The sequence below is a fragment of the Sorghum bicolor genome, chromosome 3 (genome assembly GCF_000003195.3).
Source record: "Sorghum bicolor cultivar BTx623 chromosome 3, Sorghum_bicolor_NCBIv3, whole genome shotgun sequence".
Lineage (NCBI taxonomy): Eukaryota > Viridiplantae > Streptophyta > Magnoliopsida > Poales > Poaceae > Sorghum > Sorghum bicolor.
In genome coordinates, this window is record NC_012872.2 from 6854818 (window position 1) to 6877239 (window position 22422).

Consider the following 22422-nt stretch of genomic DNA (forward strand, 5'->3'; position numbering starts at 1 on the left):
CCACCACCCCGCCTTCATCGCCCCCGCCACCGGCGAGCTAGGGTTTTATTAGAGCTCTACGGCCATGGCTGTGGCCATGCAGCTCCGGCGAAACCCTAGCTCGCTGGTGGCGCCACCTTCTTCCCCTCACCTCTCCCTCTCCCGCCCTCGCCCCGACTTGGCTCGACCGCTGCTACCACCGCTAGGGTCCCTAAATCGCTCGGTCACCATCCCCACTGCTGCCTGCTTGCCTCCCCTGGCCGGCCCCTTCTATATTTGCCGGAGTTGGAGAAGAAAGAGGGGGGAGAGGCTCGCCAGAACTCTAGAAAGCAAATCGAGGAGGAGGAGGAGGAGGAGGAGGAGGAGGAACTTGCTGGGCACCAGGGAGAGAGAGAGAGAGGTGGGGTGCAAGGTGTGGAGGTGGAAGATGACCTGTGCGTGCGGGCATGAGGTGGGAAGGTGGGGCGCGTGTGTGGTGCGAACTTAAAACGCTCGCTTGTTTTTAAGTCTTTGCGTTTATAAATTGTTAATATTAGGCTACCATATATGGATAGTAGTATTTAGTAATTTATGTGAAAAAAGCTCCCTTTGGGTTTTACTATGCATGAGGTCCTGTATGCAAGATACTATAATAGCCTTTTTTCTTTGAAAGCTATCATGGTACCTTCAGTTCAAGGTTGGGCGAACGTGGACTTTCGATTAGGATCAAACGGTTGAGATCACGTCTAAAGAACATGGGCCTGCGGGAGCTGATGGCTCCTTTATTTTCTGGAGCATTTAATGTGGGTCTTTTTATTATTTTCATGGGCCAAATTTTCAGCTAAGTTTAAGTTTATTATATTCAATGCATCTCATTATTATTTAGAGAATCATAGCACTGCCTTATGTCTGATGTTTGTTTTGCCCACATAATGATTATTTTCTACTACTAATGATTACTTTTCTGGTCGGATGGAACCGACAAGAAATCATAAGATTTCATTGTGGCTTATGTACATAACTTTGACCAATGTTAACTTATATGCATACGTTCACAAAAATTATGTTTAGTTTCTTTTTCATTTCTGCCTAGCAGTTATGCGAGATAGAAATGTCATTAACTTATTTTAACCAGATCAGCGCAGGATTTTAATTAAATGCATGATATAGTGTTTATATATCTTGCTAATATTGTTTTAATTTATTTTAAGTCAGCGCTATGTCCTCCACAGGCTTATAGAAAGAGAAAATTTAGTTGGCTCACTTATTTTTGAATAGTGATCATGCCATACATGAGCATTCTCCTACTCTCCCAACAACAGAAGAGTAGGAGCGTGCTCACGTATGACATGATCATAGTTCAAAATTAAGAGAGCCAATTGAATTTTCTCTTTCCATAGTGGGAAGTTGGTCTAGTCGAGGAGAGGGATCTCTTTGGTCCTATCCATAACCTCTGAAGGACGTGACACTAACTCAAAGTGAATTAGAATAACATTAGTAAGGTTATGTAAACATTATGTCGTGCATAAATTAAAATCCTACGTTGATCTGATTAAAACATGCTAATGGCGATTCTAATTTGCATCACTGTTAGGTAGAACCAAAAAATAAACTAAAACATAATCTTTTGAACATATTATGCATATAAATTAACTTTGGTCAAAGATACATACATAATCTTGTGAACATATGCATATAAATTAACTTTTGTCAAAGATAGATACATCCACAACGAAATCTTTAATTAGAATTTTTCATTGCATCCATTCTTACTAGAAAATTATTTATAACTTAGCAGCGAAAATAATCAATATATGGGCCGAGGAGTCCATTATGTCACCCTCTCTCTAGCAGCGTCTGTGTGTGAAAATGCGGGGCACGAAGAGCGAATGGGGATTAGGGTTAGTGTTTTTTTTTCACATGCCGTTTTGGTTTGAGGTTGGGCGAACGTGGAATGTCAATTAGGATCAGACGTCCTAGATCGCATCCGAAGCATGGGCCTGCGGGAGCTGATGGTTCCTTTATTTTCTTAGGTATTTAATATGGGTTTTTATTATTTCCATGGGCTAAATTTTCAGCTAAGTTTAAGTTTATTATATTCAGTGCATCTCATTATTATTTAGAGAATCATAGCATTGCCTTATGTATGATGTTTATTTTGCCCACATAATGGTTATATCTGCAGCTTATGCTTACATAGCATAAGATTCAATAGTGGCTTATGTATATATCATTGACCAATGTTAACTTATATGCATACGTTCACAAAATTATGTTTAGTTTCTTTTTCGTTTCTGCCCAACAGTAATGCGAGTTAGAAATGTCATTAAATTATTTTAACCAGATCAGAGCAGGATTTTAATTAAATGCATGATGTAGTGTTTATATATCTTGCTAATATTGTTTTAATTTATTTTAAGTCAGCGCTATGTACTCCACAGGCTTTGGACATGATTAAAGAGATTTCTCTTCTTGTTTGGACCAGTTTTCTATTATAGAAAGAGAAAATTTAGTTGGCTCACTTATTTTTGAATAGTGATTATGCCATACATGAGCATTCTCCTACTCTCCCAACAACACAAGAGTAGGAGCGTGCTCACGTATGACATGATCATAGTTCAAAATTAAGAGACCAATTGAATTTTCTCTTTCCATAGTGGGAAGTTGGTCTAGTCGAGGAGAGGGATCTCTTTGGTCCTATCCATAACCTCTGAAGGACGTGACACTAACTCAAAGTGAATTAGAATAACATTAGTAAGGTTATGTAAACATTATGTCGTGCATAAATTAAAATCCTACGTTGATCTGATTAAAACATGCTAATGGCGATTCTAATTTGCATCACTGTTAGGTAGAACCAAAAAATAAACTAAAACATAATCTTTTGAACATATTATGCATATAAATTAACTTTGGTCAAAGATACATACATAATCTTGTGAACATATGCATATAAATTAACTTTTGTCAAAGATAGATACATCCACAACGAAATCTTTAATTAGAATTTTTCATTGCATCCCTTCTAACTAGAAAATTATTTATAACTTAGCAGCGAAAATAATCAATATATGGGCCGAGGAGTCCATTATGTCACCCTCTCTCTAGCAGCGTCTGTGTGTGAAAATGCGGGGCACGAAGAGCGAATGGGGATTAGGGTTAGTGTTTTTTTTTCACATGCCGTTTTGGTTTGAGGTTGGGCGAACGTGGAATGTCAATTAGGATCAGACGTCCTAGATCGCGTCCGAAGCATGGGCCTGCGGGAGCTGATGGTTCCTTTATTTTCTTAGGTATTTAATATGGGTTTTTATTATTTTCACGGGCTAAATTTTCAGCTAAGTTTAGGTTTATTATATTCAGTGCATCTCATTATTATTTAGAGAATCATAGCATTGCCTTATGTATGATGTTTATTTTGCCCACATAATGGTTATATCTGCAGCTTATGCTTATATAGCATAAGATTCAATTGTGGCTTATGTATATATCTTTGGCCAATGGCCAATGTTAACTTATATGAATATGTTCACAAAATCATGTTTAGTTTATTTTTCGTTTCTGCCCAACGTTTATGCGAATTAGAAATGTCATTCATTTGTTTTAACTAGATCAGTGCAGGATTTTAATTAATGCATGATGTAATGTTTACTTATCTTGCTTATGTTATTTAAATTTATTTTGATTTTAGTCGGTGCTGTGTCCTTCACAGATTTTGGACAGGATTAAAGAGATTTCTCTCCTTGTTGTAAAAAATGAGATTTCTCTCCTTATCTGGACCAACTTTCTATTATAGAAAGAGAAAATTTAGATGGCTCTGTTATTTTTTCAACTGTGATCATGCCATACATGAGCATTCTCTACTCTCCCAACAACACAAGAGTAGGAGCGTGCTCACGTATGACATGATCACAGTTCAAAATTAAGAGAGCCAATTGAATTTCCTTTTCCATAATAGGAAGTTGGTCCATTCGAGAAGAGAAATCTCTTTGATCCTGTCCATAACCTTTAAAGGCCGTAACACTAACTCAAAGTAAATTAGAATAACATTAATAAAGGTATATAAACATTATGTCGTGCATAAATTAAAATCCTACGTTAGTCTGATTAAAACATGCTAATGACGTTTCTATTTTGCATCACTGTTGGGTAGAACCAAAAAATAAAGTAAAACATAATCTTGTGAACATGTTATGCATATAAATTAACTTTGGCGAAAGATACATACATAATCGTGTGAACATATGCATATAAAACTTTGGTCAAAGATACATACATAAGCCACAACGAAATCTTTAATTAGAATTTTCAATTGCTTCCATTCTAACTAGAAAAATAATTATAGCTTAGCAGCGAAAATAATCAATATATAGGCAAAATAAACATTATATGTAAGATATCATAAAACAATGCCATGATTCTCTAAACGATGCATTAAAATAATGAGCGTAAAACATAGCTCATTTGGCACATGAAAGCAACAAAGGACCCACGTTAAAATAGCCCAGAAATTATATTAAGAAATAATTATAATGTTCTTAAGCAAATAATCAATCATTAGTGCCCCATTATAATTATGATTATAATTATGCCCTTCAGACAGCCATAATATAATACTCAAAATAGATATTGCATAATTTCTAATTGACCAAAATTATCCCAAAATAATAAAGTTATGGCACAACGTATCTCATTCAACATTTTGACTTATTGAACGGTGCTGCTAAAAAAATTGAACAGTAAGTAATGCACTGAAAAATAAGGGAGCCTAGAAACTTGATGAATTTGGTCCATACTTTGAGTACCCCAACTTTTGCAAAAGTCTGACTTTCCTTCCTCAACTCTAAAACCAGAAATAATTCCTCCACCCAAAACCGGTCACTTGACATCCAAGGCTGTTTCTCTCAGTGTTTTTTCTTTCTTTCTTTCTTTTATATTTATTTCGTCTGAATCGCTAAAAAATCATAGTAAATCATAAAAAAATCATAAAATAAAAAATTCTATTATTTTGGACTCCACATGAGTATATCTACACAATAAACATATGATATTGTATGCTTTAATACAAAAACTAGTTTTAAAAGTTGAATAAAAAACCAGAGTTTTGTAGATGAGGGGGAAAAATTGGACGACGAACTTGTAGGTCAAAAGCTTTCAAACTGCTACTAGCAACTAGAAGTTGGGCCGTAAGTGGATAATTCCAGGCAGAAGATTCATGGGCTTCAGGCCTGCACAAGCTACACGAGTTCAGGGTCGGCACTCCGGCTTCAGTTTTTTTTCTCATCTTGGATTTCTCGATGAGCGCCTTAAGTCCAGACAAACACATTCGCCTCATTTTTGGGCTGAATCTGAATAAGTCTGTCATCCCGAGGCTTGCCCCATTCCGCCTTGGCCCTTGGCGCCGATGACGACGTGGCGGTACATACAGCGGCGCTGCAGCAGCTGCAGTCTCACCGAGTGGCCGTGAGGCGCAGTGGGGGCGGTGAATGCATGGACGCGCAACTAGTGCTGTCGCATTAGCGGGAATTGCAAACAACCTCCGCCCCCGCTACGCCGCGGGCTTGGTACTTCTGTCCATGGTGGCAGACGGGCTGATGCAGTCTTGACTTGCGGTGCCTATGGGGAAGAGTCGCATACCCACGAGGTGATTGGGTTGCGTAGAACGGGGCAAGCAGTGGCATCCACGAACCAAGTAAGTATTGCGGATTTGCTCTGATAGTTCTCGCAAGCGTCCACCAATCTGATTAGGTACTTAAGTTTATGGAAAAAAAAGTGTTCTGATTTGAATTGCGTGGATTTTATTTATTGTGATTCAGTTCAACGACCTCTGAAACGGGGGATAACAGCCATAAGATTACTTATCACGAGGCTTTAGATATGATGTGCTGCTATCTGGATTTCCAGGACGGCCTCTGGTGAAAATTTTAAAAGGGACTAGTTATATGATTTATATTCTTCTGTCTCTGGAAGAATCTGGCACTACTGGGAATAACGCAACTCAATTTCAAGCAAAAATTATGCCTCTTTCCTGGCCTATTGTACACGAATGGTAATGTTCAGCTTCATCTTATTCTGACAGCTCTGCTCTGGTATCTTACTTGATGCTGCTCGCCATCCTAAGATGCATCATACCATAACTCTAGTATGAAGAAATGTGTCTCCCTGAGCAAAAAAATAAGTTAATATGTGTACCCAACTTGATACCAGTTTAGATGTGCACATTTGATTCTATAAATTACTAATACTGGACGTATATGGATATTAGTATTTAGTATTTTATCTGAAAAAAACTCCCTTTGGGTTTTGCTATGTATTAGGTTCTATGCAAGATACTATAATAAGATAGTAGCCTTTCTTTAAAAACTTGTCACAATACCTTCAGATTTGAACACCATCAATGTGCTTGGTCTGGAACCCATTACTCTAGAGTATGTGGTCATCTCACAAAGTTGGTTATTATCATAGGATTTTTATTCTTGACCATGGGCAGGACTGTCATATAACTTCTTAATTCAAATGCTTTATCTCCTCAGCTTTTAGGCCTTCACTAGAACCTTGTGTTTCAGCAGAGCTGTTGGGACTCATGCTTTCTGTATCCAAATTGTAAACTGGATCTTCGCTGGAAAAAAGAGAAATGAATTGTAGATATAAAATTACTAGAAAAAAAATGACAACTGCAGAAATGTCTTGAGAGAATATCTTACAGTATTTGACTGAAGTTCTGCTTTGGTGGCATGTCCAGTTTGTGTAAGTCTCTTTCAAACATTTCTAAAACCTTGGTTATGGTAGGGCGATGCATAGGTAAAATTTGGATGCACCACAGACCAATTAGAGTCATCTTTCTGGCAATTTCTTCTACTTCACTTGTGACTTCACAAACTGTAATCCATCGTGCTGGGCAAAGTGATCATAAATCCAATGTGGAAAATACTTTTCACTTGATTTTTGAACTATTGATTTCACATTTTTCCTGCCTCCAACCATCTCTAGCAACATCATTTCATAACTATACACATTTGATTCTGTTGAGACAACTCCAAAAGTTCGAGAGTGAACTTCAGGAGCAATGAATCCAATTGTTCCTCTAGCTCCAGTCATTGAAAACCTACTCTCCTTGGTATGACACAATTTAGCTAAACCAAAATCAGCAATCTTTGGGCAGAAGTCCTTATCTAGAAGGATATTTTGAGGTTTGATATCAAAGTGGACAATTCATGTATTTCAACTATGATGCAAGTATTCTAGACCGTGAGCAATCCCAATTGCTATTGTATAGAGCTTTTGCCACCCTAAAGTTTCTTTGGGCTTGTCAGAGTAAATGTACTGATCTAGAGAACCATTAGGCACGTACTCATATATAAGTGCTCTTTTTGAGTGTTCCAAACAAAAGCCAAATAAGTTAACGATGTTGACGTGGGATGTCCTTCCAATGCTCATAACCTCATTTACGAGCTTGTGCTCCTTGTCTTTTCACCAAGGAGAAACCATAGTCTTTTTACTGCCCTCTTCCGTATCAGCACACAAATGCATGGAAAGAGTAAACTTGCAGCTGCTGCCACCAAAACTGAGATTAACGCAGATGTTATTTACTTCATATATAAACAATAAATGTCTGTAGTATATTTTATATCATTTTTATTCTTTTTCAAGGAATGAGTCCATCCATGATCCCTCAACTCTTCTCATGGTCTAATTTTCATTGCCCTCTTAAAAACTTGTTATAATACATTAACTATTAAAACAATACAAGTCTTTATAAAAAAAACCATGCAAATCACATCCCTAGACTGCCACAGCTTTTTGCCACATTAGCTGCCATGTTATCAGCTTGGTTCACATCAACAATGCTTCTGCTTCCTTGGATCCTTGTTCTGTACAGAGCATGTCTAGACTTGAAGTGGCAGTTCACTGACGATCTTACTTTTTACTACTATAGACTAGAGAAGCTAGGGAGCGACATATACGTGATCATTATTAGATATAGATGGTGGACCACATTATTATTGCCTTGGCTTGATTGGGAGAGTCCTTAGTCTTTTTGTCCAGCCTGTGGGTCAAGCTTGGTGAAAATGCTTCTTAAGTCTTAACAGTGGTTGGGGTGGGTTTTCAGATGGATCAAGAGTTGGAGAAGGTGTTTCACTCAGTATGAGGAACCGAAGTTTCATCAAGCGAAGAGTTGAAGGACTATGGACAGACTTTTCGATTTTTTAAACAGGTATCATATTATGCTCCAGACGAAGTAATTACCAATGAGATGACAGCCTGATTAAAAAAGATTCTATCAAGACATAATGTGAGTATTATTTACCTATTAATATTATGGTCCCAGTGTTAGTGGTCTTGCTTCCTGCAACAGACATGCTGAGGTTACTAATTTTGCACTCAAATTAAGAAAACATATGCTTGAAACATAAATATTTTTGAGATAGCACTGCACTACAGATATGCGGTGAATGATGATTTGCCTTGATACTGAGCTGTCAATCATTATGTACAAAGATTTTTCATAAGTCGTGCATATGTAAGCATGCTTTTTTGTCTGTATGTACTGATAATAATACTAAGTGCACCGGTTGCTTTCACTTACCGGGCTTATAGTCGTATACATAAGTATTTTATCGTGCTATAGTCCTAACATGTCCAACTAATTTTGTCCAAACAGTCAATACCACCAGTGGTAGCCGGGACGAGGTCTAACGTGCCGCTGCAGTTGTAGATGAAGCAAAGGGCTCGGTTCCGGCGGCTAATCGTGAAGGCGCGCTCGGCGATGATGCTGGCCGATACGTTGAAGACTTGAAGTCGACGCGGCAGACACCATCGTCGCCGGTGGTGAGCCTGGTGTGGGAGACGATGAAGGAGTTGTTGGCGTAGTCGATGCCGAGGACGTGGATGGCAGAGCCAGGCTTTGTTTAGTTCGCAAAATTTTTGGGTTTGGCTACTTTAGCAATTTCGTTTTTATTTGACAAACATTGTCCAATCATGGAGTAACTAGACTCAAAAAATTCATCTCACAAATTACAGTTAAACTGTGTAATTAATTTTTATTTTTGTTTATATTTAATGCTCCATGCATACGACCAAAGATTCGATGTGACGGAGAATCTTGAAAATTTTTACGAACTCAACCAGGCCTCAAGGAAGCGAAGCCGCTGCCATCATCACTACACCAGACCTGGAAGGCTGGATGGCCTCAAGGTGACGAAGACTGGCTGATGCCGCCGAGCCAGAACGGGTATCTGACGACTGACGGTGAGGTTGCCACATGTCGCCCGCTCGCAGTCTGCGTGCGCACGGTCGTGGAATAGGAGCAAGAAGACCAAGAGCAGGGGGAGCATTGACGCTGGGCGCATGTTAATTGAAGAGGGAATTGGCCGGGAGTAGTAGCATGAGTGCAGGACCGTCTTCGTAGTTTATGTCCGAGTGAGAAAACAGTCGGCCATTAGCATTGACTAGTCTATCCTAGTATTTTATAGAGCAGCTCCATTAGACCAAGGACCAAGGTTCTAAATCTGTAGCTATAACCGGCCATTGGATGTATGTATAGTTTAGCTGTGAGCTGCCGTTATAGGCAACTATTTGATGTTTTTAGAGGTAGATCGCTAAATGCCTTAGGGATTTAAAATGCTGATTAGGATACATATGTGTAACCTTTTTTTTAACCTTGTATTTGTCTGAACTTTTTTGCTCTAATAAATCAACTATAGGGGCTTCGGCCCCTCCACACCCTTAAAGCAAAAATATACGAACTTAATCCTAGAAAGAAAAGAGGAAGAATTATAATTTAGTCTGTTTGTATGTGGACTCTTACCAAAACTCTTAGGCCTTGGCAAGACTATATATACGTGGGAGTTTTATGTTGTAACCACCAATATTCAGAGGAATAAAGAATAATCTCTCTATCTTATGTCTATTTGTTTTTCTACTTTCATCTACTATGTTGATCATGAGAGACGAAGAGGAAAATGTCTCAACCGCTGGCAACATGTTTTCTAACAACATACTCCGACCGTGTCCTATTTTTCAAAAACAGTGGCCACATAAACCCACTTCAAGTGGGTCTTTATTCGCGTACTATGTCCTCGAGCCCTTATTTCTAGGGCTTATCTATATTTTTAATGTTTTGGTAATATTTTCTCTCGCTTCCATTTGTATTTCGCCTGTATGCAACTTTAGCCCCCACCATTGTCCCTGATTGGTGATTTCATCGCTGTGCATCCTTCTCCACGATGCTCTACTCTTGTGCGCTTAACTTTAGAGGTCCACCCCACGTGCCCTCCTCTCAACCTTCAACCTCTACCTCTCCTAGCGCAGCCTCATCGTGGCATGACCTCCTCTCTCAGTGTGGTGCACAACCTCGGTCGACCAGTTTCACTATAAATCCTAGCACCTGGACCGTGCCACCGTTGTTGTCCATCCACTTTCATATCTGTTGACGCGCTTTCCCGACTTAGCAATAGTGACCCGTGGCAAGCTACCGACTCCCTCCCGCACCGCAATCGGGTGCGACATTGTTTTCGGTGTGGCGAAAACGTGGAGCAATTCTTTCCTTTTCACTACTTTGGTGGTCTAACCTGGTCAGTCATTTTGCACAAGCGAAATGACAACCTGGTTAGCCTGGTCCTCTCGTGGCGGCGGACTGCACCCTTCAACTTCTTCCTCTCCTCCTAGCACAACCTCATTGTGGCACGACATTCTCCCTTGGTGTGCTGCACAATCTCAATCGGCTGGTTTCACTACAAATCCTGGCATCTGGACCGTGCCGCCATTGTTGTCCATGCACTTTTATATCTGATGGCGTGCTTTCCCCGACTCAACCATAGTGACCTGTGGCAAGCCACCGACCTCTCCCACATCTTCCATCCGCATGACACATAGCCACTTTCCTTGTGGCAATCTAGCAAGATACATCCACTAGCTTGCCTAAGGCGCGTTTCGCTAGGCCTTGTTGGGGTGCGGCTCCCTGTACCCGCATGGAGGAAGAAGAAGACCGTGATTTTTTTTTCTAGACACTAGCATTTGGGGCCTATCTCAAGGGTAAATTAGTCCATTCCAATCAAAATGTCCTTGTGTGGATCTGGAGCTGTCATGTAGTGATGTAGCCAAATACTTCCATGGTGAATCTCAGATCCAATAGTGGAGCTACTCCATGGTGAATCCCATATTCAAATTCAAATTTCTAGAGGAGGAGCTGTCCAAACAGGTCCTAAGACTGAGAAGATGTGGATTCTAGGGGTGTACGGATTTACATACAATACACAAACAGTAGTGAGGAATGCTAGGAAGGTTCTGATTCTAAGGGTAATATTACAAGGTATAAGTTGGCGCACTTTGTTGCGCACACGGCAGTGGCTACCTGCAGAGAGTTGCACTCTTTTGATGTTATGTGCCTGCAAAAATTCTTGTAGCGAAGTGTGCGTGAGGAATAGTACGGCGGGACAACCATCTATCGCGCACGGGGGAATGCTGGCCTCCTCCACCGGCCACCGCATACAACGGACCGAATGCCTAGGGCCAGGCCAAGGTGTTGTTGCCCCAATTGGTAACAGGCCTAGCCCACCAAAGCGCTCGGTACGTGCCATCAACACAGAAAGCCACGCATATGCAGAGAGCACTCTTGACTCCCTGTACACAGATACTCCTGCACTGCAGGTATGGATTTTTTTTTGAGAATTATACATTATTACGTAGACATCTATAATATACATGTACACCTACCTCTATAAACAATATCCCTGTATGTAAGTACACATACCAGGCTACTGTAGGAATATGTTGTGAGGCTATGAAAAAATTAATGCCTAATATTGATGGTATAGCTTACTTTGCAGTAGATGCCCATATACCAAAGCGTGGGTAAGCGTCGTATTATTATTTTTTTAATTTGTAAGGCTTATCTCTTTGGCCTTTAGCGTGTCACTATAAGCTTGTATTGTCGTAGTACTGCTGGGACTTGTGCTTTCTGCATTCATATTGTAAGCTAGGTCTTCGCTGAAAAAGAAAAAAAGGAAAGTAGTTGAATGTATCAAGATGAAAATGGCGGACAGGTACATAAGTGAGTAGTAAAAAATTATCTTACAGCACTTGACTGAAGTTTTGCTTCGATGGCATCTCCAATTCATCTGAGCCACTTTCGAACATTTCTAAAACTTTGGTTATTGTAGGGCGATGCATAGGTAATATCTGTATGCACCACAGGCCAATCAAAATCATTTTTCTTGCAATTTCCTCATCTTCCTGTGCAACTTCACAAGCTACTAACCCATCATTTTGAGCATAGTGATCATAGATCCAATCTGGAAAATATTTCTGACTTGACTTTTCAACCATTACTTTTACATTTTTCCTGCCCCCGACCATCTCTAGCAACAACATTCCATAACTATAAACATCTGATTTTGTCGAAGCCACTCCAAATGTTCGTGAATGCACTTCAGGAGCTATAAATCCAATTGTTCCCCTAGCACCAGTCACTGAAAGCTTGCTCTCCTTGGTACGACACAATTTAGCTAAACCAAAATCAGCAATCTTGGGGCAAAAATCGTGATCAAGAAGGATATTTTGAGGCTTGATGTCAAAATGGACAATACGTGTGTTACAGCTATGGTGCAAATATTCTAGTCCACGAGCAATCCCAATTGCTATTGCATAAAGCATTTCCCATCCTAAAATTTCTTTAGGGTTCTCTGAGTAAATGTACTTATCCAAAGAACCATTGGCCATGTACTCATATATAAGAGCTTGTTTTGACCCCTCCAAACAAAACCCATATAAGCTAACAATGTTCACATGTGTGGTCCTGCCAATGCTCATAACCTCATTCACAAATTCCTCCCCCTTTGCTTTGGAGTCATGCAAGAATTTCACTGCAACTAGGCGACCATCATTTAGTCTTCCTTTGAAAACAACACCATAACCACCTTCTCCAAGCTTATTATTATTTATAGAAGATGTTATTTTTGTTGCTTCCGAGTACTTGTATCTTTTTGGAGCTAGTGATCCATGCGATGATATTAAGACCTCAATGTTCCTTTTGTTTTTCCTGATAGTCATTTTACCAATGAGAAAACATGGTTTTTGCCCCTTTCTCTGACATATCAGCAGATAAATACATATGGAAGAAGCAAGGTTCCAGCCACTGCCATCAATACTGAATTAAAGTACGTGTTAATTATTTGTTATATTATGGACTGTTAAACTTCAATAATGAGAGTAAATTTTTAAAATGCAAGACCTCAAAATTAGTATTAGCAAGATAAAACTCTCAAATTTTGCTCCAAATTCACCAGTCTTTTAAAGGCATAAAGGTTGCTTCTTCTAAATTTTAACATTAACTTTAATGTGGCACTTCTATGATCTTGCATTGCAGAAATTGAACTTTCAAAGTAATTTATAATATATTAGAATAATTTTGTCACAACTGAAATATATGGTTAAATATAAAAAGATGGCTGAACAAAATTAATTACCTATCAGCATTATCCTTCTGCTGCCAGTCCTCTTATTACCTGGAAAAGCACATAATATTAATCAACAAAAAAACACATAATATTCAGTTAACTCTAGAAATTGACTGAATTTTGTAAAAAGGACTAATATTTATGACACAAAATTAGTACAACACGAAGTGTATTTTCGTACTATACTTGTTTTTGTCATAGATGTTAATACTTTTTGTATAAAATTAGTCAAACTTAAAAAAAGATTGATATATGACAATTATAAAAAGTTGGTTTATTTTGAGTCATAGAGAGCACAATGTTAATCATGGATTTTTTTGTAGACACCATACAAATTTTGAAAACTGGTGTTGACAGTATGATGTAATAATGGACAAATGATCCTATATATTACTAAAAAGAGGATCACCTACCCAGGAGGAGCTAGATAAATTTGCACACAGAATGAAGGGTTGTTATGCATAAATAATCACTATAATCATAGTGCACAGATACCGGGATGCATTAGTTCAATAGCTGTAAGTTCGTCATAGTATTTGGTCTCTTTGCGGTTTGTATAGCAAAGAGAGCCATGCATTCTAGGAGCAACTTTAGCATACCATAGGCACCGAATCCAAAATTTAAAGGCTTAGGTAAAAAACATAATTCCAACATGATCTCTACTCAGGCCTCCAAAAGTAAGCACCCTATTTTTCAGTTTCAGTTGTGTATCACTCCGTCCCATTTGAAACCACTCTTCAAGCCTGGCACACGTCACCGCCCGATGCTCCACCCAACACATCGCAGGCCAACACTCGACCACTCCTCCCCTAGCTGCCTGCTGCCCCACCTTCATCTGGAGTCAGTGTGGAGAACAAGTGATGGCAAGATCACCTGCGCAGTCATGTGTGTGTTGCTAGTCGTCGGTGTTGGGAGAGATCATGGATCGAATGGGGTCACCTCACCTGGCTATTTCATGGAGGCCACCACAACTATCTTTTGTTGTTGCCGTGCTGGATGGTGTGTTGAAGCGGTCAGATAAGTCCCCGCTTTTGTCTCCAGAGCTGATCAGTAGTGGTCACTCCAATTTGACCCCTTTTTCCACATCTACTTTGGCTCTATTTGCTTGTCTTATAAGCCGTATTTTTTCTGCCAGTCAGCAATGTTTTTCTTTTACAATAAATCAGCAAACAATATTTTTCAACTATGACTTTTTAGATAAATAAACAGGTTTGTCTCCATACTTTCATTTCAATATTACAACATCGACCGTTCACGAAAAGACAAAAAAATTGGCTATCCTGCGCGTGCCCGATAAGCCTACACGCTTTCTAGAATCTACTGTCTCTGTCCTAAAAATTTGCTTTGGCTGTTCAATTTGCATGCTGCCGTCGTCTTGGCACCCTCCTACGTGGGAGGCACGGCGCCCTCCTCGCTGCCACTATGTCGTCATCACGTCACGGCCATCGGTGTCGTGCGGCGTCGATGTCGGTATAGATGGCCAACCGGGCCGTCCGGCACGGCATGGGCACGAGCACTATGCGGCACGGTGGCCCGCCATATGCCGTGCCTGATAGTGCCAGCGTGCTGAAGTGGCAGCCCAGGCACAGCCCTATCAGGGCTGGAGCGTGCCGTGCCGTGCCATCAGGCACGGTGGCACGCAGTGCCCATGCCGGCCCAAGCACTAAGCCATCTTCGGCCATGTCGTTGTCGTCGGAGTTTCCTCGGAGGTCGCGGATCCTCTCCATCTCTTCTTCCATGGCAGTGGCACTAGCCTCCACCGTGTCTTCGGAGACAGAGGGCGGAGGCCAGGGCAGCACCCTCACTTCAGCTTGACCTGGCCTCAATTGGCTTCCAAAAGAAGAGCAACATCAGTAAAGAACTAGAGATTGAAGATGAGTCAAGAATAGAGAAAATCAGAGCTATAGGGTTTCGTACCTAGACAGCACCGGCGATGTAGACGGAGCTTTGGCCAGCACCGGATCAGCAAATCTGAAGAAAATGGCGACGGTGAGTCAGAGAAGAAGAAGAAGAGCTTCGAGAAGAAGAGTCATGGCCGGCGGCGAGTTAAGTTTCTAACCGAGCCCAGGCAGACCAATCCAAGTTATGATGAAAAATGAGACAGCACGGAGGGACACAAAAGCAATGGTTTCGGAGGCATTTCCAATTCATTTAAGTTCTTCTCCAACATCTCTATAACCCTGCTCATAGATGGACGATTTTCTGGAGTCGTTTGTATGCACCACAAGCCAACAAGGGTCATCTGTATTGCAATCTCTTCTGTCTTGCATGTGACTTCATGACTTTGTAAATCTTTAACCAAACGGTCATGAACCCAGTTTGGAAAATATTGTTGACTAGAATTCTCAGTGTCTTCTGTAAGATTCTTCCTTCCTCCTGCCATTTCTAACAACATCATTCCGTAGCTGTATACGTCTGACTTGGTGGACACAACTCCATAACCCCTTGAAAATACCTCTGGAGCAATAAAACCGATGGTACCTCTTGCTTCAGCCATTGAAAGGGCACTATCCTTAAGATGACACAGTTTTGCCAATCCAAAATCTGCTATTTTGGGACAAAAGTCTTCATCTAGAAGTATGTTATTTGGCTTTATATCAAAATGGATGATCCGTGTATTACAGCCGTGATGCAAATATTCCAAGCCTCGTGCAATTCCTATTGCTATTTCTCGCAACTTTTCCAATCCAATGGCCCCTTTTGTTTCTTCTGATTGTATATACTTCTCCAATGAACCATTAGCCATGTATTCATAAATAAGTGCTCTGTTAGGTCGTAAACAAAAACCAAGCAATTTGACAATATTTACATGAGATGTCCTACGGATACTTGCAACCTCATTCACGAATTCCTCTCCATTTCCTTTTGATCCTTTCAGTAGTTTCACGGCAACCTTCGGGCCATCTTCTAAAGTCCCCTTAAATACTGTGCCATAGCCGCCTTCTCCTAACCTATCTTTGAAAGATCCAGTTATCTTCTTTACCTCTGAGTATTTGTACCTTTTTGGAACGAGGGAGTCATATCCTTTTAGTATTTCCTCTATATTTGATTCATAGCCTTTGTACTTTTTTCTCTTCTGGCGGTACATTATCCAAACAAGGGACGTAAGAATCAAGCTGGCTGTAGAGGACAAGGCAACTGAAACAGGATATATCATGTTATTACACACCAATTTGTATTGGAAAAACGCAAATTAATGCTTGTTTTATCGTCATTACAAAGATAAGATGCACCACACTCTTTGTTCTGGAATAATAAGTATATTTTGATGAGGGAAAAATCAACTCATTAGATTTTGACCCTTAGTTTCTCTTACTATATGTTTTTTTGGACAACATCTCTCTTACTATATGTTATCATTTGTAATCTCCGAGTCATTTCGAACATAAATCTATCGATACAAATTTTATATCATAGACTTGACTAACTTTTGGTCAATGTTTATAAATTTGACATTGCCCTGTACAAACTACATTTATCATTCTGGGACGGAGAAAGTAAACAATAATCAAGAAATATATAAGGAAATGGAATAGTGCTGTAGCAAAAAGGAACGCAGGAGTGATAGCATATATGCATCAGCTAACTGAATAGCAGGCTGCTCAAATAAATTGATCTGTTAAAAAACATACCTATTAAGATTAACTTCAAGTTCTGTTTCTTCCTTGGATCTGCTAAAAAAATTATAAAATTGTATCAAACCATCGGACAAAAAAATATATGATAAGAGTTTTTTCTTTTTGAGGAAAAAGGCTGAGTTGATTATTTTTTATTATGTTGAGGAAATGTAATGTTAGCAAGAGTTGCAAAAGTGATAAACTGATAACATAAAAAACATGCATGTTATTTTTTTCATTCAACATCGACTGCTATTTGAGATAATCTCGTGGAATTCATATTTTATTCCTCATGATTTTAGATTTAATAGGTACTTTGGTGTCTTAAGTCTCACCGGATAATACCACTAAAATACTATTGTCTTTGATTAAATTTGTTACTGCTCAGATGGTTCTCTTGACTAATGATATATCATTTCTCTTAATTGTACGAGGGAGCATATGTTTCTTTTACACAAAGAGATTCCTCTAAAGTCTAAATAGCATCATTGACACAATTGGACAAGTCTCTCAGTTGCGAAAAGCGCGCAAAGATTGCCTTGGGAGTGCTAATGTAGACATAATTTGGAAGCTAGGAGTACTTAAGTTGACAAGTACAGTCTAAGTTTTTTTCGCAAACTCACTCCTGATCGTGGTACTTACAAATTGCATGTTTGGATCCCTAAACTTATGTCGAGTTCAGTCATAGTACTTGCTTTGCACACTCAACTCCCTAAAGTTGCACTATTATACCATTCTAGTTTATCCACCCCTACACCTTACCATCCTCGCCCTTGCCACACCACACACACTTGCCTCATCTTTGCAACCATGTGGCGCTACCACAGTCATAAAAGTTCTTGTTATGTAGGTATGAGGAACGGGATACGTGGGACATGGATAGCCAATTTCAAGTTCCTGGTTCGTAGGGGGTATACCTCTTTGGGATGTTTGGTTCGAGGATGGGATCATGATCCTTAGATAATTGGGACGGCATAACCCGGAACATAGCTATGGATCAAGGATCGTGATCCCAGTACATTTGAGTCGATATAAATATATTTATAAGTCCCAATTTGGCATTCATAAAGATAAACTTATATGCTAATTATAGATAAAAACTTCAAATAGACCGTGCCATTTGCCGTGACCACATGTCTGTGCTCTATAGTAGCACAACTTCTTCATCACAAGTTTGCTGGTATAGCCCGTTGATCTCCCTGAATCCTAATGCTATATGCAAGTTTACAAGATAAGAAACATTATTAATATTTATTGCTAATAAGAAAACTCAAACATATCACTTTCAGCTTAGTATATTGCTAGTATTTACCCTCAGATATTAGAATTTTTAGGATCTACATCCTAGTTGGCATGTGCTCTGTTTTTGTAGCTCTTAGTGGCCCTTGACAAAAGATGCAAATTATGGTGGATATATAGACTAGTTTGTCAGCTATTTTTACATTCAGCTTGTTTCTCTTTGGTCTTTGGGTGTATCCGTAGGTACTCCAAAGTCTCTCTTCTGATGAACTTTTGATAGGTTTGGAAAGAACTCTCGCTGCCCCACTGCCAAATTTGGGGCCTGGGCACCATAGGTGAACCACCATTTAATTGGTTCCATTGTGCTCGCATCAAGTTTAAGATTGCATGCTCACGGTCTAAATCTGCTATTTGATGTAAAGATTCCATTACCCATTCCATAACCTCTAAATCTTCATTTGGTGGTTTCCTTGGAATGCCCCAAGGAGCATCCTTTTCAAGATATATTCTATCATAGAAGATATACTCATGGAATCGTGGAGAGAGTGCATAAGCAAGACACTCAAGCCGAGTATTCATCTTTTCCCGTCGTGAACAAGTTATATCTTCTATTTCTGAGTAGTCATTTTTGTGCGGGTTATCATCATTATCCATTATATATATTCTATTTTTTAGTAGTCATTTTTTGTGTGGGTTATCATCTTTATCCATAGTGCCTTTGATCTTTCCAACCATATTATCCATTCTTTTGAAGATTTCTCCTATTTTGGATCTTCTCTATCACAAAAATTTATTACTTGGAAAATGGGCTCTGTGATGCCTGGTATAGTTTTCACCTCATTTGAGAAGTTGTCATCATTGATTGCTTTAACAATAGCCTTGATTTGCATATTCTGAGCATTGTGCAACCTTTCATCCAATCTTTCTATTGCTTGGTGACTACTGTGGCAGCAAGTGCTTCTATGCAAGCAATCAACATGTTGTAATTTGAAGCAAATCGAGTCTGTCCCACCAATTTCTTTGTAACGAAAGTACTATGGAATTTATTGAATGGAACACCAATTAGTGACCATGCACTTGATTTGCTTCAAATTAAATTATGTTGGACAGGTTGATTACTTGTAGAGAAGCACTTGCACCACTGTAGTCACCTAGCAATGGAAAAATTGGATGAAAGGTCGCGGCAGTGTCGCAGTGATCGGAATATGCAAACCAAGACTATTGTTAAAGCAATAAATGATGACAACTTTTGGAATGAGGTGGAAACTGTCCTAGCCATCATGTGAGCCCATTTTCTCAGTCCTAAAATTCTATCATGGAGAAGGTCCAAAAATTGGAGAAATCTATGAGAGAATGGACAACATGGTTGGAAGATCAAAGACATTATGGATAAAGATGATAAACCTGCACAAAAAATGATTATTAGAAATAGAATATATATATATATATATATATATATATATATATATATATATATATATATATCCACGGTTCTATGATATAGTATATCTTGAAAAGGAACATCATAGGGGCATTCAAAGAAAACCACCAAATGAAGATTTAGATGTTATGGAAGGGGTAATGTAAGCTTTATGTCGAATAGCATTAAGATTGTGAGTGCAAATCTTATGTTAGCAATTTAATGATTTTGTTATGAGAGGGAATGTTTGCACTTCCTGTTGTTAAACTTGATGCGGGCACAATGGAACCAATTAAATAGTGCTTTAGCTATGGTGCTCAAGCCCCAAATTTGGCAGCGGTGGCAGCAAGAGTTCTTTCCCAACCTATCAGTAGTTCATCAGAGACTTTAGAGTACCTATGGATAGATCCAAAGCACAAAGAGGAACAAGCTGAATGTAAAGACAACAAAATAGTACATATCCACCATAATTTGCACCTTTTGTCAAGGACTACTAAGGGCTACTGAAGCGAAGCACATGCCAACTGGATGTAGATCCTGAGAATTCTAATATCCACAGGGTAAACACTAGTTCAATATACTAAGTTGAAAGTAATCTATATGAGTTTTTTTATTAGCAACAAATATTAATAATGTTCCTGACCTTGTAAACTTGCATATAGGATTAGGATTCAGGAAGGTCAACTGGCAACCAGCAAACTTGCGATGAAGCTGTGCTGCTGTGGAGCGCGGAGCCGCGGACATGTGGTGAGGACAGATGGCGCTGTCTATATATTTGAAGTTTTTATCTTTAATTAGCATATAATGATATAATTGTATCTTTACGAAGAATGTCAAATTCAGTATTATATAACAAAATCCAGGATTAATGTTTTTTTCTCCAATCCGAAGTACTCCATGTCTCCAACACAAGGTATAGACGACGCTTACCACGAGAAGAAGTCGACGAATTGACGCATTGGAAGGAAAGCTCGAAGAACCTGCACTGCCCTCCTTTCCGTTTGCACGCATCGCAGTCTCCAAGCGTCGGCCAGTCCAGGACGAAACCATCGCTCATCAATCGCTCGTAGTCACGAGTCAGGTTCATCCCATCTTGGAACCCGCGCACCGGCACGCTCGCGGAGGTGCAGTTCGCCTGAACCCACTGCGGCGGCAGGGTGCTCTGCAGCTCGTCGGCCGGCCTCTCGGAGATGTAAGCTCCAACTCCGTGCTTGGAACATGGCCCCGTCAGCTGCTCGTTATGAGGAATCTTGCAGTTGTAGACGAAGGTGAGGTCGTCCCTGTTGGCGGCGCTGATGTTGACCGGTAAGAGGCCGAGGCTAGAGGACACGTTGAAGTCCGGGATCTTACACGCCCCGTCGCCGGAGAAGGCGGTCTCCACCGCCACGACCATGGAGCGGTTGCCGTAGGATATGCTGAGCACGCGGTAGAGGTTCACCCTGAACGTCCTGCTGAGGTACGTCCTGCCAGCAGCGGCGTCGCATGTCAGCCCGAAGGACGGGTAGCCGCACTCCAGCGGATGCACGCCGGCGAGGGAGAACGGGTACGTGACGCTCAGGTTCCCGCATCTCGCCGGCGCGCAGCTCGTGTCGTTGCCGCCGCTGGTGGTCCGGCTGGTGTCGGCGTCGGCGTCGGCGGTGACCGTGGCCGTGGCTAAGCCTAAGCGCAGCAGCAAGGTGGAGAGAGGGAGCAGCAGCGCCACCACCACCACGGCAGGCTGCATCGGGAGAAGAAGAAATCTTGCTCGCGTCTGCGCGGTGGGAGGAATTGTGGAGGTTGTGAAAAAACAAAACAAGGGTGTTCCGGTCAGCGCTCAGCGGTCAAGGTCGCCTCACGGGTCCGCGTTACTTGGACTGGATTTTTTTTTTTTTACAGCCTTGGACTGGAATTTGTTTCAGCCTTTCAGGAAGAGTACCGCCGTGCACTTTGACTTGTCACAGCTCTACGGTCAGGGAGCCTTGAACGGTCGTGATGGAGCTTTTTGGACTATGGATGTAGGGATCTTCGTGCTCCGGCTCCCACAGCCATTTTTCCGGTTGCTTTACTATTTATTGGAGCTAAATTTCTCTCTCTTCCCTCTTCTTTTTACAGAGCTAATTGAAGGTGAAGCTAAAATTTTTGACTCTAATACAGCTTCTTGTGTCAGTGAAAGAGAGGAAGATGAGAGAGAAAAATAGATTCTATCTGCAGTGAAGCTATAGGAACTGTGTCAGCTCAAGCTGGAGCCAACTGAATCCATACCAAAGAGACCCTTAACTTTGTGTGACTGTTCAATAGTGCACATTGATGAAAAGGAGGACGAACTGATGGGGCTTTTGTCAGATATCAGTATATGGAGTGCTTTACTAACTAAGCTCGGAACTGTTTCACTAGTCTTAATTCCACCCCTCTCAATGTGTCTTTTAGAAGGGCACTAGTTGGGAACAAGTTGTTGGAATGGCAAAGTCTAGTTGCGAGAGTTGCTTTTATTAATTTAAATGAGGGTCGGGATACTTTCGTCTGGAACTTAAATAATAATGGCTTATTTTCTGTTAAATCCATGTACAAATACCTAGTTAATAATGGGATTAAGGTTACTCAGGAAATTTGGCATATGAAAGTGCCCTTGAAGATTAAGATTTTTCTTTGGTTCTTAAAAAAGGGGGTGGTACTCACAAAAGACAACCTTGCTAAAAGGAATTGGAATGGGAGTAAGGCTTGTTGTTTTTGTAGCACACCTGAAACTATCCAACAC

The 22422-nt window shown here is 40.3% G+C and overlaps 2 protein-coding genes and 1 pseudogene across 3 annotated transcripts; all 3 read right to left on the reverse strand.

Annotated features, from left to right (window-relative positions):
* On the reverse strand, positions 6463-10647 carry LOC110433607 (annotated as a pseudogene).
* LOC110433453 (LEAF RUST 10 DISEASE-RESISTANCE LOCUS RECEPTOR-LIKE PROTEIN KINASE-like 2.1) lies at positions 11638-13066 on the reverse strand. Its single transcript, XM_021455619.1, has 2 exons — positions 12032-13066; positions 11638-11943 (listed from the first exon to the last, which is right to left on the reverse strand). Exons 1-2 carry the CDS (start codon positions 13003-13005, stop codon positions 11832-11834), a joined length of 1086 nt encoding a protein of 361 aa, XP_021311294.1. The 5' UTR covers positions 13006-13066; the 3' UTR covers positions 11638-11831.
* LOC110433452 (LEAF RUST 10 DISEASE-RESISTANCE LOCUS RECEPTOR-LIKE PROTEIN KINASE-like 2.5) lies at positions 14887-21444 on the reverse strand. Of its 2 annotated transcripts, none has more exons than XM_021455618.1 (5): positions 20619-21444; positions 17045-17083; positions 15472-16550; positions 15330-15383; positions 14887-15242 (listed from the first exon to the last, which is right to left on the reverse strand). In XM_021455618.1, the coding sequence occupies exons 1-3, from the start codon at positions 21409-21411 to the stop codon at positions 15496-15498; spliced, it is 1887 nt and encodes a 628-aa protein (XP_021311293.1). In that variant the 5' UTR covers positions 21412-21444; the 3' UTR covers positions 14887-15242; positions 15330-15383; positions 15472-15495. The 2 variants fall into 2 exon arrangements, with proteins under 2 accessions (XP_021311293.1, XP_021311291.1); XM_021455616.1 differs by having other exon boundaries at positions 17045-17086.

Coding starts and splice junctions, on each gene's coding strand:
- LOC110433453 (XM_021455619.1), bottom strand. CDS start 13,005: ATGACTATCAGGAAAAACAAAAGGAACATTGAGGTCTTAATATCATCG. Junction 11,944..12,031: donor CAAAACTTCAGTCAAGTGCT/GTAAGATAATTT, acceptor TTTCTTTTTCAG/CGAAGACCTAGCTTACAATA.
- LOC110433452 (XM_021455616.1), bottom strand. CDS start 21,411: ATGCAGCCTGCCGTGGTGGTGGTGGCGCTGCTGCTCCCTCTCTCCACC. Junction 17,087..20,618: donor TTCGTCGACTTCTTCTCGTG/GTAAGCGTCGTC, acceptor TAATTTTTTTAG/CAGATCCAAGGAAGAAACAG. Junction 16,551..17,044: donor CTTGAAGTTAATCTTAATAG/GTATGTTTTTTA, acceptor ATCCTGTTTCAG/TTGCCTTGTCCTCTACAGCC.